At 40.8% G+C, this 14,562-nt stretch overlaps 1 protein-coding gene across 3 annotated transcripts in view; it reads left to right on the top strand.

Moving 5' to 3' along the window:
- The window catches only part of LOC147326181 (carboxyl-terminal PDZ ligand of neuronal nitric oxide synthase protein), a 54,229-nt gene extending 50,517 nt beyond the window's left edge, over window positions 1–3,712 (top strand). For all 3 annotated transcript variants that reach the window (XM_086301201.1, XM_086301202.1, XM_086301203.1), the window contains one exon: window positions 1,640–3,712. In XM_086301201.1, coding sequence (XP_086157327.1) covers window positions 1,640–2,201 — 562 coding nt within the window. In that variant the 3' untranslated portion in view covers window positions 2,202–3,712. The remainder of the gene's footprint in view (window positions 1–1,639) is intronic.
- Window positions 3,713–14,562: the final 10,850 nt, after the last annotated feature.

Here is a 14,562-nt window from a genome sequence, read left to right as displayed (position 1 = left end):
CCAGCCTTCTTATTAATGAGCGTGGCAAAGCAATTACAGCAGCTGTACTAGTCACAATCTTCCAAGTGTAGTTTATCCTGTGCTTGTGTGTGTTCCTGTTTTATTTCTTTAGCAAGTGAGGATAAACTAAAACACTTCCTGGCATATTTCATCTCGTTCAGTTCCAGAAGATTCACAGCAGTATCTGTTCTGTTGACAACCCCAATCCCAGTTGTATGTCCTGGTCTTCCAGAGTAGTGCTAAATCAAAATAGTGACAGAAAGTAGAGGAAAAGAAAATAGCCTGATGCTCAATCCAGCTGGAATCCAAGCCACAACTTGGCAGCACTTTAAAAATAACACCATTTAAACCTGCTGCAGAGTCAAACCGTTAAATGAGCAGATTGTGCGTGAACAGTGAACCTACCAGCCCAAAAAGAAGCTAAATATGAGTAAGAATCAAGTGGATTCATTTGCCTTTAGGGCTCACTATGTGTGCTACTTTGAGTATAAACATGAATGTCTCCACCAAAAATTTCTTAACATCGTTTCATGGAAAACCACAAATGTTAACCTGCTAACCTCATTAAAACTCAGCCTGTGGCCACCGTTGATGCAGGTGCCACATTTTGTGTCAGTCAATAAAAACAGTTTCCAATACATTTAACTGAAAATAAAAAAGTTACCACATGCTGTCCTTTGAGGAAAAGTCGAGGGATCCTAAAGCAGTCGGCTCCATTCTCAGGGAACCACAACCTTTGAATGCCGGCCCTTTCATTGCTACATTTTTCTTCATCTGCATTGCAATCCCCACAGCTACACTGGCTTACTAATGATACCCCCCTGTGCCTTTGGAGTCAGTGGAGTTCAGGTTGACTTTTACCTTCCTGTGCTACGTTGTGCTGCTCCATTTGTTAGTGTAGGAAATGGCGGATAATTATCTCAGGAGATGTTTTCCCCATCATTACTGTAGCTGTCATCATCATCCTCGTGTGGAGACGGCAAATACATCATTAGGTCACATAAGTTCATTACTCAGCCCAGGATTCACCCACGGACCAGATTTCTCGGGGAAACGAAGTTAGCAGCCACAGTTATAATGTAAATGGGAGGAGTCGGGGAGGAAGTGAGGCTTGTTATCGGATGTTTGTCAGGAATAATTTTCCAAGAGAATGCCTATAATTGAGTGTGGTTGTGAGCACTGGTGCTTGTCATGATGTTATGGTGGTAAAATCAGAGTGAGCAATGTAGCTATTTCTGGTTGGGGGAAAGCCTGCAGCTTTTTCCTTGCTTCTTTACGCTTCCCCTCCCGCAGTCTTTGGCTCTTTTTCTTCGCCCGTCCCTCCGTTTCCCCCGCAGAGAAGCTGTGGGACGTAGATAAGTTCCTAGACAGCCGGAACAACAGGGAGCCAGAGACAGAGTCACTGTGTCATGTAGTAGCAGCTTACACCACAGTGCACTCAGGTTAATGGAGTATAATGTGACTGATGGAGCAAAACTGGCTCAAGGTGCATTCTTCTACTAATAATGTAGAAAATTATGCTGAATATAAATAAGCAAAAAAAAACCAAACAGAAAATGTGCTCATGAATCTACTGTTTCTCAACATGTTAGCCGGTTGAAGGCTTCACTAACCGGTGCCTCTGTTTTCTCACCGACAGGTGCAGGCAGATAATCCCCAAACTCGACCCTCCTCCACCTTCCGTAAACCGCAAGAGAGCTAGCAGGACATTGTCTCCAGGGTCAGAGGTCGCAGCTGCGCCTACGCCCGCAGAGGTCACCTCTAACGACGCAGCCCCCAGCCGCAGCAGCAGCGTCTCGTTCCCTGACATCACCCCCAGCTCGCTGTCATCCGGTGACTTCCACTCCCTGAGCAACGGCGAGAGCAGCTCCTGCTCCACCAGCGAGGACTCGGGCGTGCGCTCCGAAACCAAGTCCCTGCTGTCGCCCCTGCGTGACGACGACGACCTGTTCGGGGACCGTGGGACATTTTTAACAGCCTCCAGTGGCTGTAACAGTCCCGTGGAGGAGAGGGGGGAAACCGTTCTCTCAGCCGCTGAGTCGTATCCCACTGAAGCCCCCACCCTCACTTCACAGTCGGACACTTGTGGCCACCCGCTGCCCTTCTCCCCGATGAATGATACCTGCCTTCACATCAGCTTTTCTGAGGATGAGCTGCTGGAGAGCAGCCAGGAGGACCCTAACGTCCCTCAGCGGAGCTAGGAGCTATTGATCTCCTGGAAAACTTCCATCATCTTCTGCAATCAGCTTTTAATCTAATATTTACTATCAGACCCTCCTATGTTTGCACTGGGCTCCATTTCAGGGCCTTTAATCGTTCTACCCACTTGTGACACAGTACAGGCACACAGTAGCTGATACCAGTTCCTGGAAAGTACTCTATTGTACAGTTGATTAGCCTGTGGACAGATTTAGTATTTTTGTAATAAAATAATGAGCTAATTTACTTTTTAGTGACTAGAATGTTTAGCAGAATACATGTAGCACCTCTTGCACCGTTAAAGTCAATTTAGCGTAGAATTCAAAGCCAACGAGGGAACACGTTTTATTTTTGCTAGTAGTCGACGTTAAAAGATTATTTTGTATGATGGTTTACTGTGGTACAAACTAAAGATACACGATGACCATGCAAGTGCTTGTGATTTTGATGTTGGGAGAAGCCTCGATTTCTGCAGGAGCACCCGACGGGTAATGGTGGGCGGAAAGAAAAGAACAAGAAAGTCAGTAAAAATGGAAAATGATGTGTTGCGGTCTGCGCACAGCTGTGTAGCGCTGTGCATTATGTTTTTGTACTCTCAGAGGTTAGTGGGTTTTAGAATGGTTTTTTTCTTACTTGCATTTCGTGGGCCTTAAAGCACTGCTGGGAAAATGAGTGGAATGTCTGCAGGTATTCCGTGTATTCAATTGATTTGTTTTGGATGCAATCCTTTAAAACCAAAGGGGATTTTTGAATTAAAAGCATTTTCTTTTTGAGAAACTCGACATGAAGCTAATGACCGTGAAAGTAATGGATTGCGCCCGTCTGAGTGGGGAGTCTGTTACAAGATACTGAATGGGAAGATAATTGGGGAATCAGAGAGGACCTTGGAGAAAGACAGCTTGGCAGATGGATTTTCTCTTCTTTGCTTCTATCTTTGTCAAATCTTGAATACCCAACAAATCTGCTTTCGTTTTCAGGGTGAATTAACCTAAACAGTGGGAACATTGTTGGCATTCAATCGAGAGAAAAGGACCTCGAGTAGTTTAAAGTGAATCAAACTTCACTCTCATCCCAACAGTTTAGTTATAAAAGAAATAATTGTATGAAGTTGAAATGAAAATGCCAAAATGTTCCACCATAGATCAAACCAGATTGAAAAATTCAATAAACTGAGTTACTTTAAATGTCTGACATTTTATAAATGAAATCATAAAATGTTGAAGAAAATGCTAGAGATAATAATCGGAACGACGGACGATGAAAAGCAGTAGCTGTTTAACTTCACGTTTATAAGGTTTCTGTTGCCTTGTTAATGGTGTCGAATAAAGTGCCACCTTCTGCGAGTCGAAGTGAATATAAATGGAGATGAGGGGTAAAGCACACAAGGTCACAGGGGGGGAGTGTAAAGTTGCAGGTGTACAGGCAAAACACAGAAATCAGGCTTTTCCCAACATTACACGTGGCAGGGAGCTTAACAGCAATAACATGTGGATGAAAAAATAATAAAGAGAAACAGCTGAAGAAAAATTTGTTTCTGGTTATTTGTGGATCACTTGAAATGAACTAAAGTCTTAGACCCTTACTTCCTGTTACCTTCTGCACACAGGACACCTAGGGAGAAGAGTGCTATGGAAGGAGGGGGTTCAAAGAAAACCTGTGCTTACTGTACTGCTTACATTTCCTGTCGTTGCACATATTTTAATCTGCTGCCGATCTTTGTTCACACGCCTTTTCATTCAGTGTAATTTCCTGTAACCGCTGTACAGTCAACATCATTTGAACCACAGCCAGAGCTGAAGCTACATTGAGAAGATTACACTCCAAATAGTAACGCAGCGGTGTAAGATATCAGCGCACAGGTGCGGCTCTGAGGAACTACTGTAGCAGCTCACGGCTGGATTCCAATAAAGACTGTGCTGTTGGTTTCGTCTCCTCGCTTTGAATGGAAAGCAGAACAGACAGATCGTCCGCTCTTCTGGCCTGTTTGGCTATGCATTCATTATATCTCATTACAGTCCCATTTGACATTAGGAATTCATGCCTCTCAAATTCTTTACCACACACTTAACATTTTCAAGGCTTGACGACACTTCCTGTCCCTTCCTCCAAGGCGTTGTGCTCCCAAGGTGTCCTTTTGAAGGTGAGCTTTTTCTTCTCTCTAGTCCACGAGTCTGCAAACTTCGCTTCTACAGTGTGCCCTGTCACTTCAGGGTGCAAACATCTGACTGACAGGCTTATTAGCCTTCAGGGCCTCAGTGTAATGCAGCTGTAGCAAAGAAGGCAATGCTGTTATTTCCCTGCGCACCTCTCTAATCTAAGGACTGCAAACACCACCTCTGCTACAGTCTGGAGATAAGAAATTAGCTGTGTAGTGTCCCTGCGTGCCTTCATTCTCACCTTCAACATGGAATTCCCCTGCTGGATAATCAATAATGCAGGATGCTTGTGCAGCTTGTCCCTCCTCTCTCTCCTATTTCTCTCCAGAGAGGTGGTTTCCATCCTGTTCAGTAAGCCCATTCAATACAAGACTGCATCTGATCTGCGATCAATCTAACGTAGCCCATAGAAGCTGGAAGGCAGCCTCACGCCAAAGCCCCAGCTCCTCGGCTTTACATAGCCGTTTAAAGTAGATGTCCCTCGTCCTTTATATGCCCATTAATGCTGCTGAAAAGTCATTAGTCTGTGTACGGACAGGAGCGAGCCGGTCAGTGATAAAAGCTGTGTGTGTGTGTGTGTGTGTGTGTGTGTGTGTGTGTGTGAGAGAGATGCTGGTGATCACAGGCACAGGGACCGGCTCATTATGCAAAGCCTGCTGCTTTTAACAGCTGCCAGTAGAAACCAAGATAAAGAAACAAATCAGATCTTGTTACCTTTTTTTTAAAGAAATCATCCGAGAATGAGGAAGCCCAACAGTTTAAGATAAGATAAGATAAGATAAGATAAGATAACCTTTATTAGTCCCACACGTGGGAAATTTGTTTTGTCACAGCAGGAAGTGGACAGTGCAAAAGTTATGAGGCAAAAATTAGAATACAATAAGAATAAATACAGTACACAACTGTACAGAATAGAATAAAATAATATACTATATACAGTAGAATAAAATAAAATAAATATACAATAAGATAAAAATAGAATACAAATACAAATACTATATACAACTGAGTAAAAATACAACGATGACAGAAAGGATTATTGCACTTAGTATTATTGCATATGTATGGATGTGTGTGCTTGATCAGTTAAAGTCTTTATTATGGAGTCTGACAGCAGTGGGGAGGAAAGACCTGCGAAATCTCTCCGTCCCACACCGTGGGTGCCGCAGTCTCCCACTGAAGGAGCTGCTCAGTGCTGTCACAGTTTAATTCTGACATCAACACAACAGGGTTGTGAAGATAGCAATTCAGCGCATTTTAATTAATCTAATGTTTAAATGTTCAGCTGCATTTAGTATTTACAGGGCAGAAGGCTCAGAAAAGTAAACAGAGAAGATAGAGGGTGTGATAGTGTCATCTCTCTTTAAATGCAAATTTGTAATATCAAAGTCCTTGCTGGATACCATCAGTTTTTCTCGGGTCATAATTATGTAACAAACACATTAGCAAGAAGTTCAAAGCAGAGGGCAGGATACAAGTTTTCAGGGTAAAACTCTTTTCCTTTTAAATGTTTCAGTGACTCCATTTTTATATACACAGGATGTGAAAAGTGTCTTGCTTCCTCTTTGTTATTGTTATTAATATGTATAGTGAAATCACTAAGCTGGTGCACAAAGAAGGCTGCAGCCACGTGACTTTTCACCTTTCAGACAAAGTGAGGGAAAAAATGTCTGTATTTTAATTGCTTTTTTTTATCTGTTACAAATTTAATTTGGTGTGGTATGAATGACCACAGGAGAGTTCTCTATCAATAGGAAAAGCTGTAAAATATCAACACATTCTCACTCCCTAAGCTTAATATTTTACGCCAGGTGACAAATCGTCAACATTTTATGCTTTTGGGTACCCAACGCGTTCCTAAATGACGACATCAGAAAAAGGAGAACATATAAGAACCGTTTGGACTCAATCTACACATGTTCGGTCATTTTCTTGAAATCGCTTTGGAAAACACTATTTTACGCCATTTAACTGCTGGTTAAGGTTCGGAATAAGGTTATGGTTACGGTTAGGGATAAGGTTAGGTTTAGGGCTGGAACACATGGCTGGAACATCTATTACCGTCATTCCACTGGAATTCAGCCATAACCCGGTGGCTGAAAATATATGGAAATACAGTTAAAAGTCCAAATGTTATGCCCTCCTTTACATTTTCCAAAGTTGTCCAGTGGGCCAGGTTGGAGTATTTGCTAGACTGATTCTGGCCCCCTGGGCCTTATTTTTGACACCAATGGTTTAGATATTGCTCTGTAGTTATTCCTCATAAAAAGCTGAAGTTTAACATACTGATTCAACAAAAAATATTTTTAAAGCATAAACACTAGCTGTGTATTAAATTGCAGAGAAGAGTTGTATGGGAAAGACTTTGGTTGGCTTCACCATCTATACCACAAAGCACATCTAAAAGAAAGTAACTTGATTGATTTCGACACTGGTTGGAGTGTAGCTGTGGCAGGGTAGCGTTTTTAGGTAAACATACTATGGCAATGCAAACCAAACCAGTGTAATATGTACACATCCCTGCGTTTTATCACGTCCTGGTAACAGTTGTGATGATTACTTCCAAGGTCGGCTGCAGATGACTTTTGCTCTTATATTTTTGAAGAGATGCTTTCAGGCAGAAGTGATTGTCTCGCCCTTTTAATGTAGCACCGCTCCAGTTTTCTTGGGTCCTTGGATGGGTCCTTCTTTTAGCTTCTTTAGTGAAATACTTTGTGAAATCTACCCTTGTCTTGTTTTTGATGAATGAGTCAAGTTTGAGGTGCCCGTCATTACCAAGTGCAACCGAATCAGGTATCAGACTATGTTCTGTAAACTTTTTTTGATTGTCCGGTTATACTGTTGTTCTATAGTGTCGAATATTTTAAGTGAAACAGGAAATAGGGGCATGGTGTGCTGCTTGTCTTCCACTGCCCTTGTGATCTCTTTTACAGCATTTTTGAAAACACCTGATGCAAATTCTCAGTCCTGCATACAAGTTTATGATTGGTTTTCTGGAGGCTTGTTTATATCACAACTTCAGTTCAGTTCAGTTTTATACATAGAGTGCCACTTCACAGAAACATGCTTTATATTGTATGGTAAGGACACTACAATATTCAAGAGAAAATGAATTGAAATCCACTGTGAACAAGCACTTGGTGGTGCTGGCAGTGGCAGTGGGAAGAAAAAACTCCCTTTTAACAGGAAGAAAGCTTTGGCAGAACCAGACTCAGGGAGGGGAAGCCATCTGTCACTGGTTGCGGGTGGCCTGCTTGCCTGCAGTTTAAATTGCACCAAATCATAGCAGTCCTCTGAAGGCTCTTTATATTGTAAGGTAATGACCCTACAATAATACAGAGAAAACCCCAACAATCAGACAACCTCCCACTGTCCCGTTTGGTGACAGTGGGAAGGAAAACCTCCTTTTTAACAGGAAGAAAACTCAGCTAGAACCAGGATTAGGGAGCAGCAGCCATCTGCTTGGTTTGTTGGTTGGTTGGTTGTGAGGGGAGGAAGATAAGACGAAAGAAGAACAGCAGGAAACGGGCCCCCTAGAAAGTTTTGAGAAGCAGTCAGGTAAGCAGATAACAAATTCAAATTCAAATTCAAATTTTATTTGTCACACACACACAACCATACACAGTATGACATGGGGGTGAAATGCTTGTAGCTGTACAATGCCCGACCATTAAATGACAGAAGAAAAGTTTTACAATATTTACAATTTACAGTTTACTACAAAAATTTACAAATTAACTTAGGAATTTACAGTAAAGAATGTGCAAATAGCAGAAGAGGAAGAACATTGTACCCAAACCTTTATTTTTTTTATTATAGTAACTAGCATGTAAGTCTTGGGTTGTGGCAGGGATAATAACAGCAGTCTAGGCTGACCTGGAGAAATACTGGGAAAAATGTTAACAGCTAAGAGACAGAAAGGCCAGCAGCTGCCAAAGTAGTGACCCTGGCTCCAGGATGGTTCCGGCTCATGTGATCCAGCCCTAACTTTGACCTTTATCAAAGGTCAAAGTTTCAAGCCTAATCTTAAAAGTAATATGTATGCATTGTATAAGGCAGGGGTGGGGGAACTCCAGGCCTCAAGGGCCTTTGTAACTAAGGGCTGGCTAAATTACCTCCTCAACATATCTTGACATTCTCCAGAGGCCTGGTAATGAACTAATCATTTGATTCAGGTGTGTTGACTCAGGGTGATATCTAAAACCTGGCCCTTGAGGCCTGGAATTCCCCACCCCTGGTATAAGGGTTATATTTTTTAGTAATATATAGGTTACACCAGGACTCCATATCTCTTGCCTGTTGTCCAATAAAATTGTTTGTTTAGAACTAATGTATATTAACTATAAGCTAAAACAGAAATGGTTAAAAAGTAAAAGCCTAAAAAAAACTGCTTTTTTACCCTGGCACTACATACTAGGTCTGATATATTTCTAAGTCAAATTTGCTTTTGTAGAACCGATCACAGCAAGCAAACAACAGGATGCAGTGAGAGAGCACTGACGCTGAATTTCAAAGAGGATTTGACTTTTGACTGTCCCACAGCATGTGAATAAAGTACCCAGCTGCCCTCAGCCAATGCAGCAGAGATCAGGAGAGGCAAATATGGTGACTCCAAAGTTCCCCTATACGCTGGAGAGCTGAGGTCACAGTGAGGGAGAGGCTGAGTGCTGAATTTCTTGGCTTTTCCCTAAATAGATATGTAACTGTAATGGATTTAATGATCACGAATAAGTTAAAATATCATGAAATTCAATCCAGACAAGCACAAGAATCATATCTGTGGTCTTGTTTATATCAACATATGTGCTTTCACATAAAGCCCAAACCAGACACATTGGAGCACTCCTCTCTGGTCCTTTGTAGCCAGAGTCTTCTTTCACTATGTCATGGCTTTATTAGGAAGACAGACATTTCAGATATGTAAACAGGCAGACAGATGGAGCTGGGAACAAGAGAAAAAGTGATGGGACTGTGGAGACACACAACAGCTCACTGGAACACAAGTGTCATGAAGCTGTTGGACTGTCCACCTTTTGAAATGTGCGTGTAGATGGTCTTGCATCTTAATGCTGGTAAAACCCTGTTATCTTTTTTTGGGGTTATTTTTACAATGAGAGAGCCATATGCGGGAGTTTAGAAAATGCAGATTTTATTCATTTATTTTTTTGTCTCTTGGTTGTCTGGAGGTGTGTAGCACAGCTTACATTTTCTGTTTGTCATTTCTTTTTATCAGCTTTGAGCACATGAATGTTAAGCGGGCAAAAACTGCTGCTGTGTGCTGCTTGAAGAGCCTGTGCAGAATATCAGAGCGAAAGCTTTAGGTGAGCTTTTTGTACAGCTAGACCCTGGAGCCGATAAAATACTCACTAGTTTCAAACCATTTCCTTTAACAGATGTTTTTTCTCCCTCTCTCTTTTTTGGTAATGAGGTCAAGCAGAGGAGTAGTAATACCTATCACATTTGCAGTGTGCTCAGAAAAGATCAGCTATGGTCTGAAAGCCAAGCAGCCCTTGTTATTTGCACTCCTGCAAGCTGATAAAGCCAGGCCCTTTTGCAAAGTTAAATATAAGTTACAATGACCACTACTTGGAAGTGATGTTTGATTTTAAGTTAACAAAGGTTGTCCAAACAAAGGAAGCTAGATGATGAGTGTTCTGCAGAAGCTGTTGCTTGGTTAATCATGAAAACTGCACCTGTAACATGGCAGCAATCCAGTCCACTCAGTTAATCTCACTGTTGGAGAGAGGTTAAATTACTCATACTGTCTCTCTTACTGGAAAATAATACTGTGTTATGTTTTTACAATAAATATCAAGCGGTCAGTTAGTTTTGCTATAGCAGGTACTGGAAACACATCCTGGGCCACCTTAAATTTTCAGATCATCAAACACATTTGAATATTAGATAGAGGTAACTCGAGTAAATACAAAATGCAGTTTTTAAATAGTCACTTATTGTCCAGCAGGTAACAAAAGAACCTAAATAATGCCAGGCCCCACTTGTCTCAGTTAAGGTCAGACTTGGTTATTTAGCAATAAGAAAAAGACTGAACAAAAATGGTGTCTATGGGAGAGTCCTAAGGAGAAAACCACAGCTGACCAAAACAAAACGAAATGTTCTTCTAACACTTGTCAAAAAAAACACACTTTGATGACTCCCAAGACTTTTGACTCTTCTGCGGACGAGACAACAGTTCTACTCTTTGGTTTGAGTCCATTTACATCTGGGGAAACTAACACACCATTAACACAGCATTTCATAAAAAGAGTTTATTTGTGCCGGTAGTACAATGGTCTGGGGTTGATTTGCTGCCTTATGAGCTGAATGTTTTCCCATAATTAATGGAACCATGACTTCTGTTCTCTACCAGAAAACCCTGAGGGAGAATCAATGATCTGAAACACACCAGCAAGTCTGCCTCTGAATGCCTCAACAACCCAAAACAAAGGTTTTGGAGTTGCCTAGTCAAAGTCTAGACTTTGAAGGCATGACCTTAAACAGACTGTTCATGCAGTCCTTCCACTGTGGCTCAATTAAAACAATTTTGCAAATAGGAGTGGGCCAAAATTCCTCCACAGTGATGTGAAGGAATTTTGCCGGTTATCACAAATGCTAAATTGCAGTTCTCGCTGCCAAGTGTGAAACAAATAGTTGTTAGGTTTAGGGGGCAATTACTTTATGACACAGGGCCAGGTAGGTTTGGATATTTTCCCCTTTTAGTAAATTAAAAAATAATTTATCATTTAAAGATTCAACATTTAAAAGCTGTATTTTGTTTAATGATGTGAAACATTTAAGTGTGATAAATATGTAAAAGACTGAGAAATCAGGACAGCACTGTCAGGTCATCGTTATTGTCTATAGCATTATACTGTCTTGATCATTACCAGTATAATCCAAACACTGGTGCGACACATCGACCAAAAAATGTACAGATGAAAACTGCAGAGAATATTTGCACTTCTACTGTGTGACTAACAATAAAAGATATATTTTGTTGAAATCAAAACATGCAGAGGGACTTTCAGGAATACAGTGATTAATGGTTTGCACAGAGAGTAAGGAATATACGTTTACAGCATAATATTATCTCTGGCAGTTTTGCCTGTGGTTTTTCCTGGCTGCTGCAGACGACGGGTAAGAGCCTGACATCTTTTCAGCAAACATCGGGGGGAAGACAAAAGCAGAAACAAAGATTAGGCTACTGCATGTTATGGAAGAATTAAAAACAGGGTCTAAGGTTTGGCACTCGGTGGCCATTGTGAGCTTGTGAAGTTCTGAATGATGCTGTATATTTTTCTGTGCGTGCTTAAAAAGAAGGGATTCAGCACCCATGCACTTACTATACTGTATCACCGAGAGAGGCTGTTAGACTCAGATCATTTTTCGTTTCTGTTTTCATAACTTTTTAAACCTTCACAAGATGAACTTTAGGACTTTAATTAAGCCTCTCGGCTCACAGCATAGCAGGAAGAGAAATAACCTGCTTTCACCGGATGATTAAACATTCCACGGCTTTAATTAACAGTGCTCATCTGCAAACTACCTACACGTAGTCTATAAGATCTATATCCTTGGCTTTCCCCATGCTATTATGCACCACAATCAGCACACTTTGAAATTCTACAGGCTTTACAGAGTGAAGATGGCTACTTCCCGCTGCACGCATCATTTCTCATATTTAACCTAATACGTCAACAGCACCCATTTTGACAATTCGTGCTGGGGTGAACTTAGGTGTAGTTACTGACATGAATTATGGTCCCATTTTTATTTAGTAAGTCACAGCCACAGTACAGTGAGTCAATGTGCACAACACCAGCTTCATGGTCCAGTCTAAAATCAAATGGTCCGTGTCCATTTTTCAGCTAGTAGTATTACCTGAATTTCCCTCTGACTCCTAGTGAATTACCACAGTGCTTTTAGTATATGCATCAGTGATTCACCATTCATTCCAGTCTATTTTTAGACTTGGCTATAGCTTTCTAGCCTGCATTTTGTGTTGTGCCTTGTAAATTAGCTGAACCCAGTAAACCTCAGTTTACACCATGCTTTTAGATCCTTATTTTCTGATCTGTGACACAGACGTGTGGAGCTAAGGCTGAAAGCAAGATTATTACCGGTAGTTTAGCATATAGGTCATAAGCTATAGTAAATACATTAATGCAATTTGTTCTATTTAATTCAGTTGAATTTGGTTTATAAATAGCACCAAATCACAACAACAGTCACCTCAGTGTGCTTTATATTGTGAGGTTTAGACTTCAAAATAATACAGAGAAAAGCCCAACATTCAGACAAGCAACAGTGGCAACAGTGGGAATAAGAAACTCCTTTTTAACATTATATAAAAAATGATTGACGTTGTCAACTCTATAATACTGTTCAGTTTCTGTGGGTACAAACCCAATAAATAACAAAGGCCTGTGCATCAGGGGTCCATTCAGTGTACAAGGAGTAACGTAAATCACATTGTTAATAATTTGGCGTGATATTTTCCGTTCTTTAAATCAATAATTAGATTAATTGTCACAGCCACAAAGTCATACCTACACTCAGTGTAGTAAAATGTGGTTTATAGTTCTGCCAATCCACATATATATCATTAGTAAGGACTAAGAGCTATGCTAACCCAATCTCACAGATTAGCTCTCCTAACTCTGGAGAAGCATTAGCTGCAAAAAATATCAGCCTAAATGTGCAAATGCAATCTTGTCGATTTTACGCAACAGAACGCACCAAGTCTTTCGTCCATGTTTATTATTAGTACATTATCATGCACACCCATGGAAGTAAAGTAATCTCCACCCCAATTTCATGATGGCTTCAGCTCAGTTTCACTTCCTCTTTGTAAACTCCAGAGTTCAAACAATTTTCTCAAGAAGGCTCCTTCTGTCTCTCTGCTGTCTTGTAAATTCTTCCAAGCACTGAAACATTTAATCATCTTCATCATCCATCTTCAAAAGTGTTCACTAGAGGATGTGACCGACGTTCCTATTAAAATGATACTGTACTTATGCAGTGGTACTTAAGATCGCAAGACCCTGAGTTTGTTGTGTTTTAGTATGACTTCATTATTCAGTGTTGTCACTAAGGCTACAAATCTTTAGTGCAGCAGCGTCTGAGAGTAAGGGAGAGAACACCACAAATACCACAGAAAAGTGAGCTCAGAGTGACCTGTGTCTGACCCTGTATGCAGGGCGGTGACTCTTAGCTATCAAAACAGTGACTGTTAAAGATGGAAGATATAGCCCATACTGAATGCACTGAATGCATGCTTGTTTAATAAATGCTAAATAAGACCACAGTTTGTTAAATGTGCCTTCATTTAAATACTTTTTTGTTTGGGGGGTCATGTGACTACTTTTGTGTCAGAAACGGTTTATCCTGCACTTATAATCAGAGATGGGTAATCCGATTACTTTTTTCAAGTAACGAGTAAAATAAGGGATTACTATTGCAAAAACGGTAATTAGATTACCGTTACCTTCCCGTAGGAACGCTGTGTTACTGCGTTACTAAAACCGTGATTTTTTTTGCCAGAATGTCTCATGACAGTGACGTAAGCGAGTGCGATGTTCGTGACAACAGCTGTGTGCAGATCAACAGTGGATAATATATCGATTGTGGGAGAGAGTATGAGCGTGCAGCGTTTAAAGTGTGGAAGTACTGACCTTACTTTGAGTTTGATTCCATAAAAAGTGACAAAAACATTAGCGTCCATTGTGCGTGGGAAGAAAACTTTTTACAGCGAAAAACCCCCTAAACTTCCAAGCAAGCACCGAGTGCGCTATGACGTAATGGGAAACTCAGAGAAACTCGCGGATTCCTCCACTGACCGCTGCGGCACACCTGCACCAGGGTATACCTCCGCCTACCCCACTCCTGCTTTACAGGTGAAAATAGAGCAACAGGACCGCTGAGTCTTTGACTTTATTTTTTCTGCTGTGTTTTACTTGCATCTATTTGAAAGAGTGAGTGTAAACACAAAAAAATATATATATATTTTTTATGTGCTGGAATGTGCAGAAAATAGGTTTAAATGTTAAACAAATTTCTTCCAGTCAGAGAATGTTGCATATAATTAAATTTTTGCTTGATGCATAAAGTTAAAAGATTAAAACTAATAAAACAAGTTTTAAAAAGAGACTTTTCCATTTGATTACATTCTGTATGATGGATTATGCAGAAAAAGTTGAATTGGACT

Source organism: Aulonocara sp. 'chitande type north' Nkhata Bay, linkage group LG7 (genome assembly GCF_057382095.1).
Source record: "Aulonocara sp. 'chitande type north' Nkhata Bay isolate Kocher_YH1m ecotype deep benthic linkage group LG7, A_spYH_male_GT1.1, whole genome shotgun sequence".
NCBI lineage: Eukaryota > Metazoa > Chordata > Actinopteri > Cichliformes > Cichlidae > Aulonocara > Aulonocara sp. 'chitande type north' Nkhata Bay.
This window is presented reverse-complemented; position numbering and strand designations above follow the sequence as displayed.